Source organism: Anopheles coustani, chromosome 3 (genome assembly GCF_943734705.1).
Source record: "Anopheles coustani chromosome 3, idAnoCousDA_361_x.2, whole genome shotgun sequence".
In the NCBI taxonomy this organism is placed as follows: Eukaryota; Metazoa; Arthropoda; class Insecta; order Diptera; family Culicidae; genus Anopheles; species Anopheles coustani.
In genome coordinates, this window is record NC_071288.1 from 53408829 (window position 1) to 53435643 (window position 26815).

The 26815-nt window shown below is 43.5% G+C and overlaps 7 protein-coding genes across 10 annotated transcripts in view; 6 read left to right on the plus strand and 1 right to left on the minus strand.

Annotated features, from left to right (window-relative positions):
• Positions 1-10169, plus strand: part of LOC131271556 (hornerin) — a 30154-nt gene extending 19985 nt beyond the window's left edge. For 2 of the 4 annotated variants that reach the window (XM_058273027.1, XM_058273028.1), the window contains exons 4-12: positions 1023-1522; positions 2707-3153; positions 3666-4042; positions 4575-5626; positions 5710-6005; positions 6092-7238; positions 7507-7630; positions 7716-7867; positions 7951-10169. In XM_058273027.1, coding sequence (XP_058129010.1) covers positions 1023-1522; positions 2707-3153; positions 3666-4042; positions 4575-5626; positions 5710-6005; positions 6092-7238; positions 7507-7630; positions 7716-7867; positions 7951-8175 — 4320 coding nt within the window. In that variant the 3' untranslated portion in view covers positions 8176-10169. The remainder of the gene's footprint in view (positions 1-1022; positions 1523-2706; positions 3154-3665; positions 4043-4574; positions 5627-5709; positions 6006-6091; positions 7239-7506; positions 7631-7715; positions 7868-7950) is intronic. The other 2 variants (XM_058273029.1, XM_058273030.1) reach the window with 2 other exon arrangements.
• Positions 10170-10346: 177 nt separating this feature from the next.
• On the plus strand, positions 10347-11268 carry LOC131258662 (N-acylneuraminate cytidylyltransferase A). The gene is made up of 2 exons (XM_058260021.1): positions 10347-10444; positions 10508-11268. The coding sequence occupies exons 1-2, from the start codon at positions 10371-10373 to the stop codon at positions 11196-11198; spliced, it is 765 nt and encodes a 254-aa protein (XP_058116004.1). The 5' UTR covers positions 10347-10370; the 3' UTR covers positions 11199-11268.
• Positions 11269-11519: 251 nt separating this feature from the next.
• Positions 11520-12790, minus strand: LOC131272583 (uncharacterized). The gene is made up of 3 exons (XM_058274387.1): positions 12604-12790; positions 12347-12507; positions 11520-12275 (listed from the first exon to the last, which is right to left on the minus strand). Exons 1-3 carry the CDS (start codon positions 12788-12790, stop codon positions 11907-11909), a joined length of 717 nt encoding a protein of 238 aa, XP_058130370.1. The 3' UTR covers positions 11520-11906.
• Positions 12791-15090: 2300 nt separating this feature from the next.
• LOC131258846 (uncharacterized) lies at positions 15091-16106 on the plus strand. The gene is made up of 3 exons (XM_058260235.1): positions 15091-15450; positions 15539-15816; positions 15882-16106. Exons 1-3 carry the CDS (start codon positions 15091-15093, stop codon positions 15970-15972), a joined length of 729 nt encoding a protein of 242 aa, XP_058116218.1. The 3' UTR covers positions 15973-16106.
• A 2241-nt stretch (positions 16107-18347) lies between these two features.
• LOC131258847 (uncharacterized) lies at positions 18348-19241 on the plus strand. Its single transcript, XM_058260236.1, has 3 exons — positions 18348-18713; positions 18801-19078; positions 19151-19241. Exons 1-3 carry the CDS (start codon positions 18348-18350, stop codon positions 19239-19241), a joined length of 735 nt encoding a protein of 244 aa, XP_058116219.1.
• A 1394-nt stretch (positions 19242-20635) lies between these two features.
• On the plus strand, positions 20636-21521 carry LOC131258848 (uncharacterized). The gene is made up of 3 exons (XM_058260237.1): positions 20636-20995; positions 21081-21358; positions 21431-21521. Exons 1-3 carry the CDS (start codon positions 20636-20638, stop codon positions 21519-21521), a joined length of 729 nt encoding a protein of 242 aa, XP_058116220.1.
• A 1034-nt stretch (positions 21522-22555) lies between these two features.
• LOC131259308 (uncharacterized) lies at positions 22556-23433 on the plus strand. The gene is made up of 3 exons (XM_058260766.1): positions 22556-22915; positions 22990-23267; positions 23343-23433. The coding sequence occupies exons 1-3, from the start codon at positions 22556-22558 to the stop codon at positions 23431-23433; spliced, it is 729 nt and encodes a 242-aa protein (XP_058116749.1).
• Positions 23434-26815: the final 3382 nt, after the last annotated feature.

The window sequence follows — 26815 nt, forward strand, 5'->3', positions numbered from 1 at the left end:
CCATTGATAGGATGCGTGTTGAATCAAACAGAACTTTTAGTGACCTGTGCAAACGTAGCGCAATATTACAAAAATAGATCGATAGTATATGAACACTAGCGAGAGGGTGAATTTATTTAAAATCAAAATTGCATAACTTACGTGACCCGTCTTAAAGGCGTTTTAAACGATTGCAACTTTCACTTAACAGCAACTGTCAAACACTCATTTCACTCATGTGAAACCCAACTTAGCACGTCTAAACGCGAAATAAACAAACATTTTGAGTTGCGCAACTAAAATTTCACTTAACGTAGCCGGGCTGTAAATTTCTTTCACAGCAATGAAAGTTTCTTGACAGCTCGTGCAACTGACAGATTTCGAAGGCGTCAGCAGTATAAAACCATTTAAAATGATCGTTAAACGAAATAATCAAAGTCGTTTTATGCGATTTAAGTTCACTTGCATGATTCACAACGCTAAATGAGTATTAATATTAATTTTAGAGATGAAATAATACAGCCCATTTACAATTCTACATAGTTTGTTTACCGACTCATAATTGCCGGTTGACAGTTAGCGTTAATTTGTTGTGAGTCGTGTAAACGCGTGATGCGTTCGGAAACTTTCAGTCCACTGAAATGACGACGACTGAAAGTTTCTCTTGCATGAAAGTTGCTGTCATTTATCTGCAGCTTTAGGGGCATTGTACTTTTATTTCCATTTTAAGTGGTTTGTACTGTTAAAACTATATTCATGTAGTTTTCAGTAGCCAACTAAATCTTAATTCTGGATTCGAAGAAAGTGTTATTATTGTACTTGGTTTCACATTTTAACGGCAAACAGGTCGATGATTGATCGAGGGCGTCAACGATGCATTACTTCTTCGATGATCTGGTGTTGAGTCTTGCCAATTCACAAAATGTTGCACATTGCCATATAATCGCTAGGTTTGATCGTCATCGTTAACCAGTTCTTCTGCTTGCATGATAAATTCTTGTCAATCCACACTGAATTCTAATGTCTCTCACTCCATTTTCCAGGGCGTTAACATCAAACGAACCGATGCATCGCAATGGTGGGAGCTGTTCGACACGAATACGCACCGCTTTTACTACTACAATGTCGCCTCACAGAAGACCGTCTGGCATCGGCCGCAGAACTGTGATATCATCCCGCTGGCGAAGCTGCAGACGCTCAAGCAGAACACGGATCCCAGCGACCGGAAGGAGGCGACCCTGCCGCACCACCATCACCACCACCACCACCATCATGGCACCGGCAGCGGCGGAAGCGGTGGAAGCGGGACCGGCGGCAGTGGCCTCGGTACGCTCGGCGGTTCCTCGAAGCTGAGCGGCAGTGGCACGGTGGGCAAATCGTGCGGCCATCGGACGACGACCGGCGTCACGGACTATCGCGATCGGGATCCGCACCATCGGAGTTCCAGCTCGGGGCACCGGCGTGCCGGGGCTGGCGCACTGGATCAGCGCAGCAACAGCGAGCTGCTGGCCAGCCCGCAGGGAAGACACAGCCTTCAGCACAGGTGAGTGTCGGTGGAGGTCTTCTGCGATCCTATCTTTCTCCCTCAGCGCAGCGTAAATGCGAACCAACCGATCGGGTGCCGATCGTGGAAACGTAAGCTAAGCACCACGTGCCGATGTTGTTACGCTATATCAGCAGCATATCGCCGTCCTTTGTCGCATTCTCTTTATTTTTGTCTTTTTGCTGCTCTCCCGTAAGACTCCTTAGCTTGACTACACCGGAACGTTGAGTAATATGTGTACCTTGTGCCTTTTATAGCCTTTTAATAGCTATATGTATTGACTTGAGCCGAAGAATCGAACCTTAGCGTAACTCGATTTTCTTATGTTTCCATTTTCTTTCACTCTGTTCATCTTACGTTGTTCTATTTTTTCATAAATGCTCCTTTTTTCTTCTTTTTTTTTCTTTCTCCCTATAACTTCGGTTTTCTCTCGCACACGTGACACCCTTCTTCGTCCTCCACGTCGAATGTTCTTCGTCACCGTACTCCCACTCCCCGTTTCGCGGCTTCGACATCTGCGAACCGACTTGTGTGATCCAACGAATTCGTTCACATTTTGTATTTTTGCCACACCCTCCCTTTTCGATTCCCTTCCTCAACAACTCAATCGTATTTTGTTTGCGGTATCGTAAAATGTGTTATGTTATGTTATTTTATACTGTATTGTGTGCGCTCGTATCTATTTTGCTCCTGTAACGTATTGGTTGTGTGCGAATGATTTTGAAACTGTATTACCAAAAACAAATCCAACGAATGTTTACTCTCCTACTTCTTGGTCTACTACGGGACGAGATCGTTTCGCGTATTAATGTTTTACGTCCTTTTTTTTAATTCTACTATCGATGCCCTTGCCTCTCGTATGCTTGTATTTTTTTTCCCCGTGCGCGCTTGTGTATGTGTGTGTGTGTGTGTACCCGCTGTTGGTATGGTATTTTATTTTCCTGGCTTCTGGCACTCCCGTTGTATTCCCGTTGTCTGACCGCGCGCGCGCGCCTATCGCTGCTCCACCTTTTATGCTATTCCGCAAATCCTTCACGTATGCAAAAACACGAACATATGATGCCACCCCACCGCACCCCCGTCGCTGCATCCGGTGTCACCCGGTTGCCCGCGGACGTCGCGAACGCGAACCGGTCTACCCTTTTGCGGGATTCGTTTCGGGCCCCGGCATTACCTCGCGGCAGGTTGCCGCCGAAAACCATTACCTCTCCACTGACTGATGTGAGCCACGCGTCGATCGGTCGGCTGGATTCGCACAAATTTTGCAGACACGGACATCACCCAACGGGCGGTGGCGGCGGCAGCGGCGGCGGAGTGGGTATAGCGGTACCGTTGGCCGGCTCGGTCCGTGGCAGCCAGCGCTATCCGGCCAGCTACAGCTACCATCACCAGCAGCAGCAGCAGCAGCGATACCATCATCACCAGCCGGACGGATCGCACAAGTCGACCGAGGGAAGCCTTTCGAGCAGCTACCGGCGGTTGCACGGTGCCGGAGGAGGTGGGGGCGGCGTACCCGGAAGCGTCCCGGACACGGGCGGCAGTCTGCTCCGGTACGGCAGCGGCTCGAGTGGCTACGGGACGAATGGCGGCGGTACGGGTAGTAGAAAACACAATGCCGACAGTAGTAGTGGGTAAGTGCATGCACCGGAGCGCCAAGCAAACGTAATTGAACAAACAAAAAAGGGTTGTGGAGAAAGGCCGGACGAAGGTGGAAGACACGGTCCGAGGTGGAGGTGGTGGAGGTGGTGGTGATGTGCACGGTGTGTAGTGCATGTGTTGTGTGAGTAGCCACTGTAGAAACTTCATACACTAGTATAAATGTCCTTTTTCACTCTCATTGTCATCCGTTGTAGTTTTGTAGTGCAAATGTGTTGTCTGTTTTATGTTTTGTTTTGTTTCTTTCTTTCGCGTTCCTCCTATTGGCACAGAATCTCATACGCTTGCAATAATCAAACAGCCATGCCTCTCTTGCCCGGCAAGAAGGAACATCCCGAAATTTATCACCATTCTCTCATCCCAACCATAACAGATAGCGGTGGAAGTCCGGGAACGGGAACTAATGCGTACCAGGTCGCGTGAATCGGTACTTACTAGAACCTCACAATTGACACACTCCTGTTTGCTTTTCTCTCCCGTCTTCCAGCTACCGGATGCTGCAGGAAAGTTCCAGCTCGCACAACATTCCACACTCGGTGGTAGTTCCTTCACCCTCGTCGTCGTCGACGGCGGCAGTGTCCGCGATGAGCAGCAGCGAAAAGCTGGCTCTCTCCGCGTTGCACCACTCGCCGGCCCTGCCCCCGTCGCACCAGATGCTCTCCTATTCGGTGTCGAACTCGTCGGACCTGGCGGCCGCCGGCAGCCTGTCGTCCCCGTCCCACTCGCTCAGCACGCCCCAGTTCAAGAAGAAGTTCATGCACGACGTGGTTGGAGGCGGTGGCGGTTCGTCGAAGTCGTCCTCTAAAGATGGCGCCCTCGGTGGAGGGCTTGTGTCCAAGCACGAAAGCTTCGATTACGGTGGCAGTAAGTGATGCCGTTGAACAGCTGTCCTGTCGTACAAATCAAAAAGACCGCTAGCGTATATTGCTATGACGTATGGAAAAACTTCAAGAAGTACATCTCAAGATTGATCAGTACACGATAGTGGTATTGGCCAGACGTAGTCCCACGTCAAATTGGTGTAATTCCGTTTGCCATGTTTAGGCTACAGATCCATTACTGAAAACAGTTGAGACATGATAAGCAAAGATTTGCTCAACTACACAAAGACAGCGAACATATTGGAAAAACTTACGCATATCTGAAGCGATTTCTCGCTCGGGTTTTCGAATCTCTGTGGCGACTAGTAACTCTTTCATTTACTCTTGCTATTCGAATCCTTTCTTGGAATTCAAATAGCGACTGGCAAACGACTTAATTACATAAATCAATGATAGTTAAACATTCCGTAAGCTAGGCTTCTTTTGATTTGTTTTTCCGACGGATAATTGACACTTAACGTAGCAGTAGTTTAAGTCGGTTTATTTAATTTTGTGTTTTTTTTTGTACCTTCAAGATCCAAATGCCTCGTCCATCTCACTGACACGTTCGGGGAGCTTTCTCTCCTCGGCCGGTATTACCAGTGGGGTCGGTGGAGGCGTAGGAACGCCAACGTCCGCCCGACCCTATGGGCCATCGGGAAGCGGAGGAAGTCACCATTCGTCCGTCGGTTCGCATCGGAAGGGAAGCTTCGATGGGAATGGTGGTGGAAGTGGTGCTGCTGGTGCAAGTGTCGGTGGTGGAGGAACGGCAGGTGGAGGGGCAGGGAGCGATGATTCGATGCACGAGAAGTACTTCAAGTCGGTCGAAAACACGCCCGTCACTCGGCGACGTCACACAACCACCTCCAAGTCGCCCCTACAGCAGCAGAAGCAGTCGAGTGATTCTAGTCCCCAGAGCCCAATCAGCCCTCAGCAGCAGCAGCAGCAGCAACAGCAAGTGGTGGGTAAAGTGCAGCGACCATCGGCCTTGTCGGTGGAGCTGTCCCCGGGCAGCAGTTACCAGAACAGCAGCAGCAAATCTTCTAGTCACAAAAACAGCAATACCAACAGCAACAGTGCCACCGGTGGGGATCATGGGCCCGAACAGTTCAACCTAGAGGGGGGCGGTGGCCTCGGTGGTGGTGCTAAGCCGGACAAATATCTGGATAAGATGAAGCTCGACCGTGGTGGCAAGGTGTCGCCGGGTGCAATTTCCATGGGCGGTGGAAGTGGCGGCAAGCAGTCTCCCTATCCGCCGCCCACCGTGCCAACTTCTTCCTCTAGTCATCCAATGATGGAGCAGGCCGCCAACAGCGGGGGCCGGGGCAGCGGTGGAAAGGATCAATTTTCGCTCAATCTCAACCAACCCAATCTGGACCGGCACAACAAAGAGATGGCCCCACAGACGCTGGAGAAGAAGTCGTCTGGTTCGACGCAGACGGTCGCGTCTAATAACTCATCAACGCACAACGCCAAACATAGCAAAAAGTCTCGAAATTACAACAATCACGGCACAACCAGTGGAACTGGATTCGATTTTGACTATGATAACGGCAACACATCGCCGTTGTATTGTAATTGGGATAAGGTAGAGTAGTTCGTACCGATCTCACCCAGCTGATGTTTGTATAAGTAAACGACTTTTAACAATTTTTTTCCATCCAACCCTAGGAGATGCAGGAACATTTACTCCCACTGCAACACTACATTCTGGAGCAAGCCAAACTTTCCGGCTCGTACGGACTGGGTGATATGGATTCGGACTCGTTCCACTCGGACAGCCAGTCAGAGCATTCGTTTTCAGGTCATGAGCCGGACAACGAAGACTCGGATCATTCCGACGGTCCGGGCGACTATTTGGCACACTTCCCGTATGAAGAGTACGGTGCACGGCATGCCCAGGATGGCGGTGTGTCGTACTACAACTTTGAGTTTAATTTCGGCGATCGTGATGAAAAAGAAGACATGTAAGAATCGGTTTGTCACGTTTGGATTGGTGGTATTTGCAATTTAAACATATGATTTTTGTGGTTTCCATTTTTTTAACCATCAGTTCCGAGGAAGTGACGGCAAAATTAGAGAGCATTCCAGATCAAATATACAGCCCCGTCAAGAATCATCCTCCACTGCACAAATACTCATCGTCAGCATTCCACGGCGTCAAGCCGGGCATGGATGGTGGCTTCATGGGCGACTCCGTTGATCGCGGCCCGGCGAACGATGCACTGGCAGGCGGAAATGGAATGTTTGGTGGCAAAACATCCTATCTACAGCAGATGGCAGCAGCTGGGCAACATCAGCTACAGCTACAACACCAGCAACAGTTGCAACAGCAGCAGCAACAGCTACCCCAACAGCAGCAGCAACCCCAGAAGCTCAATAAAGCCACGCTGTTGCAGCGGTTCCAAGAAAATCTCACCCTCGGTGTATCGAGCCCGGCGGCGGGCAGTAACGGGAAGATAGCTGAAATGGCGCTGCTGAAGGAGTGCGACATCGAAAAGTTCGCCCAGGACAACCTGAACCTGCACTCGAAGGGTATCTTCCGGAAGAAATCGTCCGTACGGGACATGCTTAGCTGGACACCGAACGCCATCAGCCGTCCGATGCTGTCGCTTGCGCGAGACAAGGCGGGCAAGAAGATGGCCACCGATCTGTTCAAGCTGGTGCAAATCTATATGGGCGATCGGAAGGCGCGCGTTTGGATGAGCCTGATGTCGGTGGTGATCGATATCATATCGATGGCCGCAGAGCAACCGCAACTGCGCGACGAGCTGTACATTCAGATATGCCGCCAAACGACAGAAAATCCAAGCCGTGATTCGTTGATTCGAGGCTGGGAACTGATGGCCATCTGTCTATCGTTCGTACCACCCTCACCGACGTTCCAGCCGGCCCTTCTCGGTTATATCAATCGGCACCGGGATCCGTCGTTTGCCACCAGCTTTCCGGACGTCAGCAAATGGCCGATACACGTACAGATCTCGCACTATGCTACAATAGCGTGCCGGCGGTTGGACCGCATAGGTAGCTCTGGCAGAAGGCAGGCTAAGAGACCAACCGAGGACGACATCAACAGAGCCCGCGAACAAATCTTCCGGGATAGTATGTTCGGGAACAAGCTCGATGAGGTGATGGCACTGCAGAAAGATCGGTTCCCGGATCGACAGCTACCATGGATTCAGACAACGCTCTCGGAACAGGTTAGTACTGATGGGCATATTAATTACATCATTTTGTTAATGTTCTATTTTATTTGTCACCTGACTGCTAGTTGTGTATCATTTTTTTCATTTTTGAATGCAGATTCCAGTATTTTTTATGTGAGGGTTATTAAAAAACTACCTCCTAGAACATTCATTGATGAAATTTACGATACATTAACGTTAAATCAGACCAATGTTTGATTGAGAACACATTCCTTTCTTCTTTCAACTAACTTAACTGAACTATCTATCTTTCAAACTACAGGTGTTGCTTTTGAATGGAAAACAAACTGAAGGCATTTTCCGTGTGCCCGCGGACGTAGACGAGGTGAACGTATTGAAGAAGCAGCTTGATTGTTGGCAATTTCCCGAAGACAAGGGAACGATGGGTAAGGAATCGTGTATTGGTTGGATTGAGGCCAGTCAAGGTGATGTTTATCTAGGATTCATAATTAACTTTATCCGACTTTGCAGATGCACATACTCCAGCAAGCTTACTGAAGCTGTGGTACCGGGAACTGTACGATCCCTTGATTCCGGACGAGCTCTACGACGAGTGTGTGCAAACGGAAGACCCCGTCGAAGCGGCCGCGATAGTAGAAAAGTTACCAAAAATTAATAAACTGGTATGACTCGGCGCAAAGCTCGCGGCATGATGATAGTGTTCGATTAACTATTTTTCTTTATCTTTTTCTATGACCATTTCCAGGTTCTAACCTATTTGATACACTTCCTGCAACAGTTTTCCCTACCGGACGTGGTGGCGAACACAAAAATGGACTCATCCAACCTGGCGATGGTCTTTGCCCCAAATTTGCTACGCTGCCAGTCACAGGACCCGAAGGTGATACTGGAAAATGCCCGCAAAGAAATGACGTTCATGCGAACGCTGATACAGCACATGGACACGTCTAGTGTGGCTTACATGACTTGAAGGAAACATAACCGAAGGGGAGCTTGAAGAAGTAAAAAGTTGCGTACACAGCGTCGTGTTCCACTTACTTCCAATCGAGCGTATGATTCTTATTCGGACAGGACACAGGTACCTTATCAACTAGCAGCATCACCGATGGTAACTTTGTTGACCGTGGGAGCGATATCAAAAGCTTGTGTATCCTTTTTACAGAAGACATCTATAACAAAAAAAATCTAAATCGTGCATCGTTTCGAAAGCCAGAAAGCCAAAGCAGTGTCGTAGTAGCTTCTTTTCTATTTTTCAAAATTCGTTCGGTATCAGTCACATTACACGGTACCAATATCAATCGGGGAGACTATAAAATTGAAGGATTAGGTCGGACACTAGTTCCGAATTTCGTAGGCACACGAGAACGTGGCGTGTAACTTTGAACACGTTTCCGGTTAGGCTGAGCAAAGTGCGAAAGTGCGAGATGAGTTCCAGTCAAGTAATCCTTTTGGCATTTAGCGTTCCGGCACTGTGGAAAACGAAACGGCGGTCCACAGTAAATTACCATATGTAAGAAGAAAAGATAACAAAATAACAATAACTCTCACTGTCAGGAAGAAACAGTTAGTAATGATCGCTTCTAATGATTGCTTATCACACAAATAAATTATTTACAGATATGGTAATCCTGTTGTATGAATATAGCACTACCATTTCATCCTTCGAAACAAACTAAAAACGATATTGTAACTCATAACACACTAACACACGAACTTCCACAAGTCAGTCAGTCGTTCACCGTAACACTTCTAAATCAACCTTGATAAGCATGGGGCTGGCACGTGCCTGCTGCACAGAATATAACATATTCGGTACACGGCAAACCGAAACAGAAAGCTTATTTGCAACAACAAAGCAAACAGTGATGATTTCCCGGACCGGTTTGGCATATAAGGGTGGCTTGTTTAAAAAACTACACGAAGTAAAGATAAAATCGTAGGGAATGATATTGGAAACCAAGCAACCAATCACGCCACCTTCGATAACTCGATTTCAAAAGTACCGAGTAACGATTAGGACAAATGGTTGATACTTGATCATCGATCAACGCGCGATGTTTTGTTAGTAAAAAAAGGACGCATGAGTTAAGACTATATTCAAACAGATTTCCAAACTATTCGCTTTCCATTCTATCACACTTGTGTAGATTTCACTACAGGTAGAGCTTCGATTCGGGGGGGGTTATTTGTTTTTCCTCTTGTCAAACAGAATGTTCACTCTTTGAACACTCTTGGGACACACGGTAGTTTTTTGTGCTGCAGAGACCAGTTCTTTACCTTAGGCCTGATCCAATAATAAAAGACTTCATGATCGGGAGATTGTTTTATACCAAAATAATGTCTATATTCGCTTAATAGGGCAGTTTGATTTTGTGTTCCGTAGGATAGGGTTTCGTTTGTGCTTATATATCGTTCTGTAGAATATTGTGTTTTTTGTTCGAAACCATCGATTTATATTATTTAAGTTTAAGCATGTACTCTAAGTAACAAACAGAGTGTTTGAACAGTTCAGTCAATCATGAGGTCGATAGCGGTCGAGCACAAAACAAACCGGAACGTTGTTTCTGAAAGAGGCAGTTGTTTTGGATCAACTGCATTCATCGTTCTACACTTCTCGTCGTACATCGGCCTTTGGTAATCTCTTCGGCCTTAGGTGGATAACGACGCAAACATGGCAAATTCCTCCCTCACTACCCTAGGATCCAGTGTTGTATTCTCATATTGTGAAGAAGTATGTCCAACCCGGGAACTATTTTATGCAGGTGAAAGCTAGCAAACGATCAAGCAAACAGACGAAGATACAAACAAAACAGAAAGAATACTGAGATAAATATATATATATATTCTATATTGAGAGAGGTTTAACGAAAGAAAGCAAACAAAAACCAATTAATAATTTATTATGAAGAACCTTATGGATAGAAAGTTGAATGAGAGCAAGCAAATGAACAGATGAAATTAACATGCTGCAGCATAATGCTAATAAAATCAGTATATACAAAAAAAAACCCATGGGACCCATTGTCTGGTTGTGTTATCGTTGTATTTGTTACGGTATTAGAGATCATCGTCGTGGATCGTGTGTCGTTTGTCCGCATTGTCGGGGCACCAATCAGTCTTAATTTTGTTCCATTTTCAACCAGTTCAACCAGCCACGGACGAAAGATGGTGTGCCGCATTTTTATTACAATATCTGTTCTAGTGGGCCTCCACGCTGGCTGTACGCTCGGTCACAGTACGTAAGTGTAACTCTGCTTTAAATTAACTTATTTCCGTTTTTAGCCATCTATTTTCCTTTATAGACAGTCAATAGTTGCCCTCATCCTGGCACGAGGAGGATCGAAAGGCATACCGTTGAAAAATATTGTTGAAATTCAACCGAACCAAACCCTGCTCGGGCGAACGCTGGACACCTTGCGCCGCTCGGAAGTGTTCAAAGAGGTGTGGGTGTCGACCGACCACGAACGGATAGCGCTCGAGGCCGAACTGCATGGTGCGTCGGTGTTTGCCCGCTCGGCCACACACGCTCAGGATCATTCCAGTTCGTTGGATGCGACGCGTGAGTTTTTGGAAGCGCACCCGGAGATCGATCGGTTTGCGCTGGTTCAGTGCACTTCACCGTTCCTGCGGGTACACTACCTGGAGCAGGCAGCTGCACAGACATGGGCCACAACAGATGATATCGTCCGCTGGGGATCTTCCTGTGCTTTTAGTGTCGTTCGAAGCCACAAATTGCGTTGGCGAAAGAGTGAGACCGATGGACGACTGGAACCGATTAATTTCGATCTGCGTGCACGGCCCCGTCGTCAGGATTGGCCGGGTGAGCTGGTGGAAACGGGTATGTTCTATTTTACTGACCGGCAGCTAGTAATGGAAGAGGAAAGTTTCCAAAGTTATACATGTACGGTGGTGGAAGTGGATGAACTAGATGCTCTGGAAATTGACGATATGAAGGATCTCGAAGTGGCTCGTTTATTGATTGGAATGGAATAGTTTAAAATTACGTGAGTTATTAAATGTGCGCTTTTACACCAATGTTTAAAAAACAACAGAAAAGTCTAATAAATCATATTAAATCTTCTTTTTTACAATTACTATATAGCCCATTTTCATTATTTTTCTATTGGTGTTAACAACTTCTGTGCTAAAATGTTATCAGGCTATACATTATTTCATTATTTTTTTGATGCTATTTGTTTTTAGTCTGTCAAATCAGTTAATTTTTCCTTAAGAATTTTGGCTTTGTGTACTATATGGATCCATTCACAGTACTCGAAATTTCAGCTAAGGTCAGCTAGAAGTCACATAAAGGCACAGAAGGAACGATTAACTTTACTCATTCCATGCTAGTGCGTTGAGCATTACTACCGTGTCTAGTGCAACTCTTGGTTATGAATTACGAAACCGAGCACGTACACCTATATGTGCTGCTTATCGCACACTGCAAGCACGATCGTTATTTTTAAGCTATCAGATTTTTATACTCTACATGATTTACGATGCTAGGTCCAGTACGGACTGATAAGATAATTTGAAAGATAAAACGACATAGCCGTTTATTTAATAAAAAACTAATGCACCATATATTTATAAAAAAAACTAATAATACATTCATGTAATTCCACATGATTTATCGTGTTATGTTTTTGTTGTTTCAGATGCAGACTTTCAGGTCTTTTAAGGTATTTTTAATTCAATTTTTTATTCAGCTCGTTTTGACATAACCTTGACATACTTTGTCGTGATGTTTGGGAAAACGAATCGGTCATCAACCGTGGCCATATGTTCGTACGTCACGGCGTACGTTTCCTCGAATCCTGCCTTCGCAGCAGCCACCTGTGACCCGATAGCTGTGAAGCAAGTGGACGTCAACGGTATGCCGAGAGCCTTGCACAATGGAATCCGGGCACGCAGGATCTCGGTAGCGATGCCACGTCCTCGATACTTCGGTGGCACTGAAAGACCCATCGCACCCAAATACGTATCCACTCCGTAGTGCTCGAAAACATTTGCCTTTTTTATGGTGTAGTCAACGAGATCATAAATGGTACGCCAGATCGATCCTTTGCACTGTGTAGTAAATAGTAAGAAGATTGTAGCTTGAGAAGTCGCCGCAAAGTGGCGGTTCCCTGTAAACTCACTTCGTACTCTGATTTGTCATCCTTTTCCGCTATGTACAACATGTTCATCCCCGCGATCTCATCGCTACCCTCCTTAAAGCAGACTAGGACAAGCCGATGTTTCACCATGATACGCCACAGGTCGCCAATTTCCTGGACGCTCTGTGGCTCCCCAACGATATCTACGGGAGATGATGAACGATGTAATAAAATTATCATATCCTGGCTTTTTAGGGCACAACACCCAAATGGTCGAACCGAACGGACTGGACACTCACTTTTCGCCCGACATGTCGGTTCATCGAACACAAAGACCTCGAGCATGTGCGCGATCGCCTCATCGAAACGCTCTTCCGGAAGATCCTGCACTCGGTACGACACCAGCCGATCGCTGTCGGTATCCTTGGCCTGGAACGTATGCCAAACCGTCGGGTATGGGATGTTTTCCGGGCGCTTCCAAACCATAATCGTATCACTTCGGGCTTCGCACGTAGGGGCAATAAAGAATCCAGCCACCGTCTCACGATGCTGTTACGACACTGGCAGTCGAGTGCTAATTCTACACGCGACGCGTGGTTTGTACACTGCCGCTATCTGCCTGCCCCGCACCCTCAAAACCACCCCTCTCCCTACATAGCCCTAGGCATTGCCGCTCGTGTGTTTGTGCAAATGACTACCATTTCGCGCTACTCAGTTTACAGAGGGCGCGTCGTTGCACCCCGAGTGGAGGCAAGTTTTCCGGCGTCGGACATAGGGTGACCTTCGTGTGCTGTGAATGGGTGGATCCAAACGATTCGAGATTTTTAACTCACACGTTCTATGTTGGCTTGAGGTTTTCAACTCACTCGTTCCATGACAACGAAACCACTGCGAAGCATCTCCGCTGAATTGTCTGACCATCGAATCATGACTGAGCGCTTAATCAAATTAGAACATAAGAGGCCCTAAATGGCAGATCACATTTGGGTATCGCAGCGAAATGGAAGTGAACGATGCCAGAAAGGGAAAAAGAAGCAATGTTTTGAATTCTAAATCAACCTGATAACGATCGTCTTGGGGTGTTTGCCTGAACGGCATAGGGGGTACTTGTTATCAATATAAGTCAGCAGGAACGGACTGATATGGTGCATTCAGCCAGTTCTATGATTGACCGCTACGTGGAAGAAAACGATTTCAGGTTGTTTTGAACGGAAATGGTGTAGTCATTGTGTCGTGTCGTTCAACGCTCGTTAGTTGCCTACGATGACTAATGGAAAGAAAGCGAGTTAGTGTTTGTTTTAGTTGCTTTAAAGTTGAGATTACATTAGGTTTGGAAAAGATATGAAATGTTGATGCTGAAGTGTTCCCATCTCCAGATGTTGCACGTGTTGCCAGTGAATCGATTCGCTAGATAATGGTCGCACGGAGATGTTCGGTACAGGAAGTCAAGTGTTTGCAATATGTGCGCGGCATGCGTGCAAAGCAGCAACATGCTATCAAGTAGTCAAGCGACCGAGGTTGGGATTGGCAATAAGCGTTTATTTGAAGGCAAACAGATGGTGGTAGCGGTTGGTGTTTTTTCTTAGCCAGTTCGCTTTCACTATAAAATGAAGAACTAAGTTTTGAATATTATTGCTCGATGGCGCTCATCACAAAACGCTAAGATGCTTAAAAAAAAGGTTGTTTCTTCAGTTCCATACATACAGCACCAAATGTGTAAGCTGCATCAAACGTTAAGCCATATAAATTCCTAAAAATAATTGGTAATCTATTTTGAACAATTTAACCTCCATTGAATATGATGCATTTCGACCTTAAAGTTAGAGGAATTGTTTGATTTATAACCATTTCCCAGATCTGTTCGGAATGCGACAAATACTTTGGCAGGAATAAATTTATGTTTCGTGTAGTAGTTTCATGATGTAGATAGTATTGTTTTAAATATTTTAATGAAAAATTTCAAAAATTGTCACTGTCAAAATAGAGAAATTAATGGATAAATGCTGGATCTCTTTAGAAATTAGATGAAGGTTTAAAAAATTGCCAAAGCTTGTATTTTTCTGCCATTTTTCTATTCAATTTTACAATTCATATTATGCATTTTCTAATAATTGATTTACCCCTTTTAATTTGTAAGTAGATTTTTTATGCGTCTGATATTTTTGATACGTATAACATAACATGTACATCCATCGTTTGATAAAGATTCGTATAACCTTATTTGATAACCAAACAAGTACGATTTGGTGCCTACTTGCCTTAAACTTTTAGTGGTCACGTTTGGCACCGTTCCGGTACCAAACCTGATGAAACTGATCTAAACTACGCCTCAAGTAATGCAAAAAACAGCGCATTGTAAACATTAAGCATGCTTCCACTCCTAAGCCCCATTGACTCTGCTAGGTTGTTCTTATCAAGTGTGGGTTCCAATGATAGCTCGGTAATTTTGAACCAAAATAAAATTTCATAATGGTCATGACATAATGGTCACCGTGGGTCATAAGCATCACCGAAAAAATTGTGTTTCTAATATAATTTTAATTACAATGTTGAACGCATATGCAAAACCGTAACGTAACAAAAGGCTTGGCTCCAGATTTGAGCGACACGGATTATCATGTTATCAGTTGGTAACACACATCGCTATTTATTGCCCGTCGTTGACCTAGAATTTTAAAGAAAACAACTTGCCACCGCCTTGTGTTGGTTAGTCGTCTTACCGGAACCGTTGCGCGCGTATCATCAGCAATTGTTTAAACGCAGAGGACTCTCCAATCCATCGCAAGATGTCTTGGGAACGACCAGCAGCCGTTCCATACCCCAATGTATGGTGGACATTCGAAGCACCCGATCCGGACCGAGATGACGGTGGATTAGCGACGTACAGGGTGGAGGACCTCACGGAGGACCGTTTCGAAGACGCCATAAAACTTTACACGGAGCACTTCCTTGATGATGAACCTCTTGCCCAACACGCCAGGACTCGACACAACCCGGTATCGTATGAAGATATTGTCGCATTCTGGAAGAAATCATTCAACGGACGAATGTCAGTTGCTTGTTACAAAGAGGGTTCCAAGGAGCTTGTCGGTGCTAATATTCTCGCAGTACAACAGGCAAACAGTAAAAAGGATGTTAATGACCTGGTAAGAAAGTGAGATTGATGATAGAAACCAGCGGTTTCATGCTCATAAACGAGCTAAACATTTCCTTATTTCCATTCATTGTTTCAAGCCACGTTCCGAAACCAGCCGAAAGATAGTAGCAGTATTCATTTATATGACCGAAACAGCGAACCTCTTCGAGCGCTACGGTGTGGACAAGTACCTCACGGCGTACGGTTTGAGTGTCAACACTCGGTACCGCGGTCGAGGGATTGCGACCGAGATTCTCAAAGCCCGGGTTCCTATTTGCAAAGCATTTGGGCTGCGACTTACTAGCACCAGTTTTACGGCCATCGGCTCGCAAGTACCGGCCGCAAAGGTTGGCTTTAAAACGGATCTAGAAATGCGGTCAGTAGTGGGTCATGGGGCATATTTTTAAAAATTATGACTATTTCAATTTTCTTTAATTCCAGATACGACGAATTCGTGAAGGTAAACCCTAGCTTAACTTTCGAAGGCATTAAAAGTACCAGCGTGAAGCAAATGAGTTTAGTGATCGAATGAAGAAAACCAGAGTTGAAAAGTGCTAGTTCGAGCAAACAGTAGAGTGTGGTGCTTTAAGCCAAAGATGTTAAAAACGAAGAATTACAATTAATTTTGTTTACCTGTTTGTTTTCTCGAATACATAAACCGGAGGATGATAACGTACTGTGTTTTTCCTTTTCCGAAACGTTGAGATACATTAGGATGATAATTGAAAAATTGAACTAGACTCCATATATGATGGGTGTTAAAGACAGATTGTCTTTAACGGGGCTCTTAGTGGAACGATAATAAAAAAGAAAGCACCCAGCTTTTCTTGCCTATGCGAAAACATTTTATTTTAACTGCAACAGCCAAAAAATCGTCTGGCTTTTCTAAATTACGTATTACGAAGTTTTTTGTTTTGTTGTGATTACAGAGATTTTGACCGATTAGGTCATTCATCTCTAAACGTATGACGAAGAGTAGTATGTTTTATAGAGGTTTTGAGCCGGGTGGCTTCTTTCACCTCTATAAACGTATGACGAAGTAGTAGTATGCATGGTTTATAGAGGTTTTGAGCCGGGTGGCTTCTTTCACCTCTAGGCGTATGACGAAGAGCACGAAGGCGCATCCTTCGATCCCTTTTATATCTACTAAAAAACATCGCCGTCGCGGCGACGTTTCCGTTCGTCCAGCTTCGTTGGACCGAGACATTACAGCGGTTCCAACAATGGGAATAGAAATGCACATATGCACAATTCCGGTGGTTTGCACTTTTCTTCAGGTAAAATGTTTAAAATGGTAAAATGAATGCACACGGTGTTACGAACCAACTTCGCTAAATCTGAAAATTGATAACCTGTAAAATCTGTAGCGAGACTGGACAGCAATAGACTTTTTTCTTTTGCAACGCTACAGGTTAAATCCGAACTGCTCCAAATTTGGATTTTCTGTTTTTGCTAGGTGGTTGACATGTACTACATGCTTTGGGTAAGGGTATTTGAGGAAAGGAACCTCTACCGCTAAACCTCTTTAAAGTTGAATGACACAACTTGTAGCGTCATGATTTATTGTTTATTTGCAAAGCCTGTCCTTGGTCTTATTTATATTTATATACCAGCTTAAAACGCTGGCGAAGCTCAAACATTTGTTTTGTTGGTTCAAGTTGCGCTATTTTCTTCCAAATATATTCTACAGTACCTCGGTAGTAGTTACAAAATAAAAGATGACATCGTTCAAATCAATCGGCTTTTCTCGATTGGTATAGCCGACATGTACCTGGTAACATAAATCGGGGTTAACCACATTGAAAGCCTAAACAATGTAAGCCTTAAGGGACTGGTTTGTGATCTGTAGGCATAACCCGCACTCAACAAAAAATTAGGCGGTATTAATCACGCGATCTTGTTGGCAAGTTGACATTACCTCTGCGCGAAATGGCTCATGTAGAATTATTTCATGCTCTGTAATGTATCGTTCGCATCCATAAAGTCCATTTAAGGTCAGAAATAGTCAGTGACCATCGACCGGCAATATTCTCCGATGACGTTGATAGTTTCTCTCAGCGTTTTTTTTTTTGAAGAACAAAATTAAACAATATTGGGACATTTTGTATGACGCTATAACTCTCTATGGTAATTTACCAAGACATATTGAATAAATTGCAGCTTATAAGTCCCCACCACGGGATCAATCTAGTGTCAAAGTTATATAGTCCTGATTTAAATATCCTAAAGAATCAGAGGACCTTAAAGGATAATCTATCGATCTTAGGCTTTTCTATGGATTTTTCGAAGATCATATTACTTCTTGGGGTAGCAGTATTCATTGTGTGGTTTCCAACATTTTCAATTGTGTGGTTTCCAACATTACTGGTAACATGATGTATAAACCTAGTTTTTGTTTTTTACTCAACAAGCTTTTAGAGCAAAAATATGACAAAGTGCCTCAACTTTTGATAACGTCCAGTAACAGTCTTTGATAACATATGCTCAAATTCGAGTAAAAACAGACTAAATTCAGCGTTGTTGCAAGCAATTTTCAACAGTTCGTAAAAATATAAGTTCTAAACTGTAACATTATACTCCTGAACGCTACTCGCCTTTTATCAGTAATTTTATTGAATTTCAATAAAAATAAACTAACATAAAAGAACAATAAATGTTGCCTTGCGCTTTCCGTAGGTCATAAACTACATGGGATTTTTATTTTTTGTTATTATGGTACCATAGTCGCGTGGGATAAATTATATTGTTGTTATCAGTTGACCAAACTTATCGTTGGCTGTTGGCTCTCGGTGACCCAGATTTTCGTAATAAAGATCCCGAAGATTTCTTTTTTGGAATAGTTGCCTCTTGGAATCCACTTGGTGCGCATAAGTGACAATCTTGACGCTCAATCCGGGTCATTACAAGATGTCTTGGAAACGACCAACATCAGTCCCGTACCCAAATATTTGGTGCACGTTCGAAGCACCGGACCCGGATCGAGATGACGGTGGATTAGCGACGTACAGGGTGGAGGACCTCACGAAGGATCGCTTTGAAGACGCTATTAAACTATACACGGAGCACTTCCTCGACGATGAACCTCTTAGCCAGTACGGCAGAAGTGTGCAAAAGCAAGAAGGAAAGGCAAATACCAGAACTGTCACTTTCTGGAGGAATTGTCTTAACGAACGGATGTCAGTTGCATGCTATAAGGACGGATCAATGGAATTGGTCGCTGCCAATCTGCTGTCTGTGAAGCAGGCCAACTGTAAAAAAGATATTGATGTCCAGGTTAGAAAAGGAAATTAATATTCATAACTTGCGTTTCATGCTCAACAGTTCACATTTTAAGTGGAAATGGAAATTCTTTCTTTTAAGGCACTTTCCGAAACTGGACGAAAGATTGTAGCAGTATATGATTATATGACCGATACAGGGAACCTCTTCCAGCGCCACGCCGTGGACAAGTACCTCGCTGCGTATGGTTTGAGTGTCAACAGTCGATACCGCGGTCGGGGGATTGCGACAGAGATTCTCAAAGCCCGTATTCCTATTTGTAAAGCATTCGGACTGCGACTTACTAGCACCAACTTTACGGCCATCGGCTCGCAAAAAGCGGCAATGAAGGTTGGCTTTAAAACGGATCTAGAAATGCGGTCAGTACTGGGTCATGGGACACGAAGTATAGGGTAGACAATTATATCTAAACTAGTTTTCTCCAATTCCAGATACGACGAATTCGTGAAGGTTAACCCAAGCTACACATTCGAAGGCATTAAGAGCACCAGCATCAAGCTCATGAGTTTAGTGATCGAATGAGAAAATACCCTCCCAGGATGTATGAGTGCTAATGAGATAAAAGTTGTGGATTGTGTCTATGTGACTCAAAAATGTTAAAAAGGAAGAACTGTAATTCATTTTGTTTGTTTTTTGTGGATACACAAACCAGAGGATGATCACATTCAATGTTCTTCATCAATCGAAACTTAATCGAATGTGCGATTTTGAAAAAATCTCCCATATCCATATTTGAGATTATTTTGCTCATTCCTAATATGTATCAATATAAAATATGTGTATAAGCGGAATTCTCATTCCGATTTAATGGTGTTAATAGTAGATAGATCTTGATCGTCTGAGACAATGATTAATAAAATAACTTAAAAACAGTATTTCCGATTTTTTTATACGCAAAAATTATGTGACATGATATTTTACGTTTACCAAATGACTAATATGCAAATGTTTCATGTTGCAATAGACCACCATGCGCATTTTTAAAGCTTACACTTAAAGCTACTTTATTTCTCCGTTTAGTAAGTAAAACGTTTTACGTTATGAGATCTATAAATTCGTAATGTTCGTTGTTAGTTCCCATTATTATATTGAGCCGTCCGAATTGAACATAATCCATATAATAATGGATTTTTTTAAATTAAACTCTGTTTCTCAACCATCGAGCATTCAAAGTAGCCTTCATTCAAGCTTGCACTTCAGGCAGTAAAGAATAATTCCTCCACTATCCTCCAGAAGTGTCACAAACTCCTGATTAACACTTTATCCTTATCGTTAATGATGTTTCAGCCCTTTGAACCTGCACAACACATCTGTAGGGTACTCGCCGTTGTTGTCATGTTCGATGATTATATATCGCCGTGGAGAGAACCTATATTTTACATCAGCCATAAGTTCACGAGCTGGAAAAAGGTTTGATGTGTTGCGGTTGCAGTCGTAAGTAGTGTTGTTCTTTATGTTTTTTTTTTGAATTATTTGTTGTGCCTTGTCGAACCAGATGGCTACATGCCGACGTTGTAACCGGAAGTCTACATACCAGGATCGCTTCTCCTGCCTTTGTCCATTACAGAAGCTTAGAGTAACCGTACGATAAAACGTCAGTTTTTTATACCTCTCTCACGCAGAAATTTTGCTGAACGGGGACGTCAACGCATGCAGCATAAAAACTCCACGGTACAGTCTTGTTGGCAAATATTACAATTCATGCTTCAAACAGTGGATGAAAACAAACAAAAACGAATACAAATAAACAGCCCAAGCCAAAAAAAACTGCCACGTTCTTTTTTTACTAACGCGCATTTATTGTTACCCGGTGACCTAGATTTTTAAAGATAACAACTCGCAAACAATTTGTTTTGGATAGTTGTCTCTCGGAAACCGATCGGTACGCATCAGTAACAATCTCGGATCACCATAAGATGTCTTGGGAACGACCATCTGATGTTCCATACCCAAATGTTTGGTGGACATTCAAAGCACCGGACCCGGATCGAGATGACGGTGGATTAGCGACGTACACGGTGGAGGACCTCACGGAGGATCGCTTCGAAGACGCCATAGAACTGTTCACGGAGCACTTCCTCGACGATGAACCTCTTGCCCAACACGCCAGGACTCGACACAACCCGGTAGCATATGACCAGGTTATCACTATGTTTAAGTCCTGTTTCAACAAGCGGCTGTCGGTCGTGTGCTACAAGGAAAGTTCGGAAGAGCTGGTCGGTGCCAATCTTCTCGAAGTACAACAAATCAACAGCAAAAGTGATGGTAGTGACTTGGTAAGAAAGCAAAATGTATGATGGTTATCGGCATGTAACGCTCAAATGAAGCCTAATGACTCATATAGTTGTGCATTTCATTTAGGTACTTGCCGAAGCAAGTCGTAAGATTATCGCTGTCAACGTTCATATGACTGATACAGTGAACCTCTTCGTGCGCTACAACGTGGACAACTACCTAACGGCGTATGGTTTGAGTGTCAACAGTCGATACCGAGGACGGGGGATTGCCACAGAGATTCTCAAAGCCCGTGTCCCTATTTGCAAAGCATTTGGACTGCGACTTACTAGCACCAACTTTACGGCTATCGCCTCGCAAACGGCGGCCGTAAAAGCTGGCTTCAAAACGGACCTAGAAATGCGGTCAGTATTGGGTCATGGGACACGAAGTGTAGGGTAGACAATTATATCTAAACAAGTTTTCTCCAATTCCAGATACGACGAATTCGTGACAATGGACCCTAGCCTCACATTTGAAGGTATTAAGGGCACCAGCATCAAGCTCATGAGTTTAGTGATCGAATGAGAAAATACCATTCTTGGTTTGTATGCGTGCTAATTGTAGTTAAGCTGTTGTGCTGGTATAACCAAATATTGTTTGAAATGAAGTAATAAAATTCATTTTGTTTGTTTTTCGTGGATAAACATTCCGGACGATGATAAAATAATAAGTGAAATTCTTGCGAATAGTAATAAAAAGGCATATATTTACCATAACAAAGATGGCTCATTTCCATCAAACACCATTCAATGAATTCAGCTACCACATACCGAGCTCTGTCCCAAGCTTTCCGTCTAGACAGCATTGTAAGAATGAGAATGTCTGGATTCCACATCAAGATGATTCGATTCATATGCAGACACGTGGAATTATGGTTGTTTACATTGTACGCTGTGCGTTTTGTCCTTTAAAATAACTTCTGGTACTCTGGTATTGTTGCGATATGTTCATGCTCAAATTCGAATGAAACCAATCTAAATTTAGCCCAAAAGTATGCAACAAACGGCTAAACGCCGTTGGCACCGTCAATATTTTCCAATTAACAGTTATTCGAATTTCAATTAAATTTTATGAAAGTGAAATCAAAATACACTATCATTAAAAACACTTTGCTGAAGCCGTTCGAAAATAAGCGTGTGCTTAATTAGTAGTGCATACTGCATTAGATGCATAAGGCAATAGAAAAATAATCACAAGTTACATTGGGGATGCTCATTTCACATGCATGACAATAGTGACGTCACAACGATCGTGTTTAAAATGTGAGGGTAGTTAGTGAGAAGCGCATGCGTGAAACCGCGCTTGCGCTTAAATCATGACAATGCGTAACGTCACAAAACGCATGGTGCCATATCTCAGCAGTATGGATTATATTGTTGTTATCAGTTGACCAGACTCGTTGCGAGCTGTTGTTATCAACAACCAGCCTTCTAGTGCTCGAAACATTCATTGAAAAGAACTCGTCGTCGCCCTAGCGTGAATGGTTGTATTCGAGGAACCGTTCGGCGTGTACCAGTAACAATCTTTTGAGCTCGGCGCTCACTCCGATCTACCGTAAGATGTCTTGGGAACGACCAACATCAGTCCCGTACCCAAATGTTTGGTGGACATTCGAAGCACCGGATCCGGATCGAGATGACGGTGGATTAGCGACGTACAGGGTGGAGGACCTCACGGAGGATCGCTTCGAAGACGCCATTAAACTGTATACGGAAAATTTCCTCGACGATGAACCGCTTTGCCAATACGGTAAGATTCGACATTGCCCGGTAGCATATGAAGAGATTGTCGGTTTTTGGAACTACTGCTTGAACGAACGGATTACGGTCGCATGCTACAAGGAGGGTTCGAAGGAGCTTGTCGGTGCCAATCTCCTCTCTGTAAACCAAGTCAACAGAAAAGTGGATTTTAGTAAATTCGTAAGAAAGTGATTTTAACATAACCAATTGGAACTCCTTACTAAATTATTGATACGGTTATATGTTTGTTTTAGATACGTTCCGAAAGAATTATAAAGCTTGTCGCAGTAAATGACTACATGACCGATACAACGAACCTCTTCGAGCGCTACAACGTGGACAACTACCTAACGGCGTATGGTTTGAGTGTCAACAGTCGATACCGTGGTCGGGGGATTGCCACAGAGATTCTCAAAGCCCGTGTTCCTATTTGCAAAGCATTTGGACTACGGCTTACCAGCACCAACTTTACAGCAATCGGCTCGCAAGTACCAGCCGCAAAGGTTGGCTTCAAAACGGACCTAGAAATGCGGTCAGTAATGCGATTTTAAACTCAAACTATAAGGTATATAATTTTAAAAACTGTTTGCATTTTCTTTCATTCCAGATACGACGAATTCGTGAAAGTAGACCCTAGCTATACATTCGATGGCATTAAGGGAACAAGCATCAAGCTCATGAGTTTAGTGATCGAATGAAAAAATACCTTTCTAGGGCTGCAGAGTTTTAGTCGAAGTGAATTTTAGATATTGTGGCTAGAAACCAGTGAATTTAAACGGAAAGTGCTATATTTCATTTTTGTGTTTGTCATCGATACACAAACCGAATACTGATAACGTACTGTTATCTTGTTCCGCAAAAATGTGTTGATCCATTGTGATGATAAACGTAAATTCGTATAGGATAGCAACAGACTGGCATACATTCATGATTATGAGGGTACACTCGTCTTCTGAATGAGTATTTCGCAACGATGACAGAAAGTTTCTATTTTACGTATGACTCAGTTGGCATTCTGGAATCATATGTTTTTTCGCAACTTTTGAAAGTATCTAAATTCACGAATGTGTAAGATGCAAATAATAAATTCCATGCAGTGCATAACTATGACTGCATTTTGCAACTTTGAACTTTCTAAAAGGTGCTTGCTTCCACTGGTCTATAAAAGTGCTACGTGCTACTGGTTTTTACTTTAACTTAAAGGACATGCCAACGCCATTGAGAAGCCCCACAGAGATTGCGGGCCTCATTTCCTGTTTCATCCTCCACCGCTCGGTTTTCTTGAACGCATTCGCCATGGTTGTAGATTTTCCTTCTTCTCGTCAAGACACTGCAGCTACTTTGTAGAAGGTTAGCTTGCATGTGCAGTAGAATATCGGCACAGAAGACTAATAAGCAGAGAATGATGGTAGAAAATACAACATAGAATAATAACTCGAACGGCGAACGAACAACAAAGACAAAAAAAAACTCTGATGACTTTTACGAAAACGGAGAAAAAATAAGGAGAATACCTTTTCTTCTAGTTTTATGCGTGATCATTGGATAAAAACATGCTCTGTGAAATCTTCTTGTAACGAAAATAATTATTTGGAATCAGTTTTTACAAGCTGGACCATTGGGGTAGATTATGCATAAACGTGCTGTGAAACTGAAGCATCACGCCAGTTCATTCTTAGATCGCAGTGCATCATAAGTGATTGCCATATTAAGGATAGCAAAAATGTGTGTGGATGTGCCTTTGGAATATCTTTTGTGAAAACATTAGTTCTGCCGAACGAAATTTTGTTCGACAAACGATTTTATCAATTATTATCATTGTTCCAATTTTATTTCACTCAAACCAGTTTCAAATTGGCCTACTTAGCCATGGCAGGTGCAACATGCATACGACGATCGTAGCAGTGCACAGTGGTAGAGAGAATGAACTGTATAGGACAATTAACACTACCTATACTGCAGTGTCAATTTTGCGAATTTTTCTTATCTATTTATGTTGCAAATATTTGATTTAATTTAATTTAATTTGGCTCAGCAATTTATTGACATATACAGACAGGCCCGGCCGTTTGGCAAATCGTTTGAATCTAGTTTACAGTAACGTGCGTTATTTACTCATATGATTCATACTCCATTGGAGGTGAACATTTATAAACTTTTTACGCTGGCGGTAGTGTGGCAAAGTCACTGGACTAAGTCTTGAGTAGGTTCGATAACCGTATAAAATAAAAATGGTAAAAGAGTAAATGAGACCCCGGGCTAGATTCTCCCCTTCCTGCTTTAAAGGAAAGGGGGCTTTTTTTTCTCCCCTTCCAGTTTACATTAAGCGCCTGAAGCTATGCAAAGCGCGACGCATGCATTCTTTTCGAATATTTGATCGCTAAACCTGTGGTCACAGCTTTCCGCAACCGCATGCGGTTGCGTTTTTGATCTGTCAAACGAGCACAGCTTTTTGCCAAAAATAATACTTAAAGTACTAGTAAGTAAACTATACTACACATGATGGACAGCATGAAACAATGAGTTTAGTCGAAGAAATGAGTTGGAAACGGCGGCGCGCCCGCAGCGAGCGCAGCGAGCGGACTGCGCTAGGTCTACCGAAAAAGAGAGTTTGTTATAGTTTTGAGAAATAAGGGGTGCCCGTGGGCCCCCCTCATACCGCACCCCTAGATTGATTGCGTAGCCGAAATTAACGGTACACACTACGGTTCAAATACTCGTAGGTTGAATTTAACGAATTAATGTATCACCAATTGCATACATTCAGTTTAAACGTCCACAAGAGGTGTAGCCACGATCAAAAACATGTTGGCCGGGGCCTCATTTACTCTTTTACCGGAAAAAATGCACATCAGCCTAATGTTCCGATTGTTCATACTTTTCATTTATGGAGTTACATGTACAAATCGGTTGAAAGAATCAAAAATTATTTACAAATTTATTATTTCAGCAGAAAATACCTTGAAGGTATCTGTATCTAAATCCCATTAAAATGTTTATTTCATAAAATAAGAATCGAGGTAGGATATTTGTTGTATCAAGTTGTTTGCCTTCAAAATACATTTCATTTGAGGTGTCTGTTGCTGAAATTGACCTAGCCACAAAAAAGTTATTAGCAATTTGGCTGTTTTAGTCATTATTTCAAGCTGTGACCAAGTGGTTGAAGCTTGTTAGCGCGCTGCAGCTTTATTCTAGTGGTGGGTAAACCAAATCCCCAAATCCGAATCCCAATCCAAGAAACAGTCGGAACAGTCCAAGCAGTGGATAGTGTTCCTTTGGAACTGTGGTCTTTGAGTACAAAATTTTGAAAGGCCTGGTACCAACGTATTTGGGGGAAATGATAGTAGTTAGGACTCACACTCGTAATGCCGGTGAGCCAAGACTTCCCGGCTATCTGTCTGGAAACGCCCGAAATTCGTTGTTTTTAGGAGGACAATGGTACAACAGGATGCCAAGAGAGATTAAACAAGCGTGAAATCTTAGGGAGTTCAAACGCCTATGCGCCGTATACGTGAAGCGGGTAGTCCGACGCTGTGCTTGCAATGTATTTAGTAAATGTTGTAGTTTTTGAGCTCGTAGTATTGCATTTGTCAACATGGTCTTTGATTATGATGATGATGAGTAAAAACATGAACAGGGCCTTTTTATTTTAATTATCCAATTTAACTTAATAGAATGAATTAGTCTACATAGTTTTGAGACACGCGCGCGTAAATGAGGACAATTGGTGGACATGGCTGTACGAAAAGAGCTAATAGTATCTACACTTCTTGCTGTAGTCGGGTCCCTTTCTGTTCTTGATAGTAGGACCACATTATCAACCAATGGTAATTGTTGCGGACGGATGCTGCATCCCGTGGAATGCCACTCTAAGGTGCTCGCACTGAGCGACACACGCAGATGTGTGCGAGCCGGGTATCGGCATAACGGTCGGAGTACGAACGGAGGTCAACGGTTCGGTTGACCTCGGTCGGGCATCTGGTCATCAAGTCGGCTGTTGATCGATCGAGGACGATCGATCACTTCTATTCCATCATCACAAGTGGCCGGACATAAGCGGCGTAGCGGGCCGGGTCATTT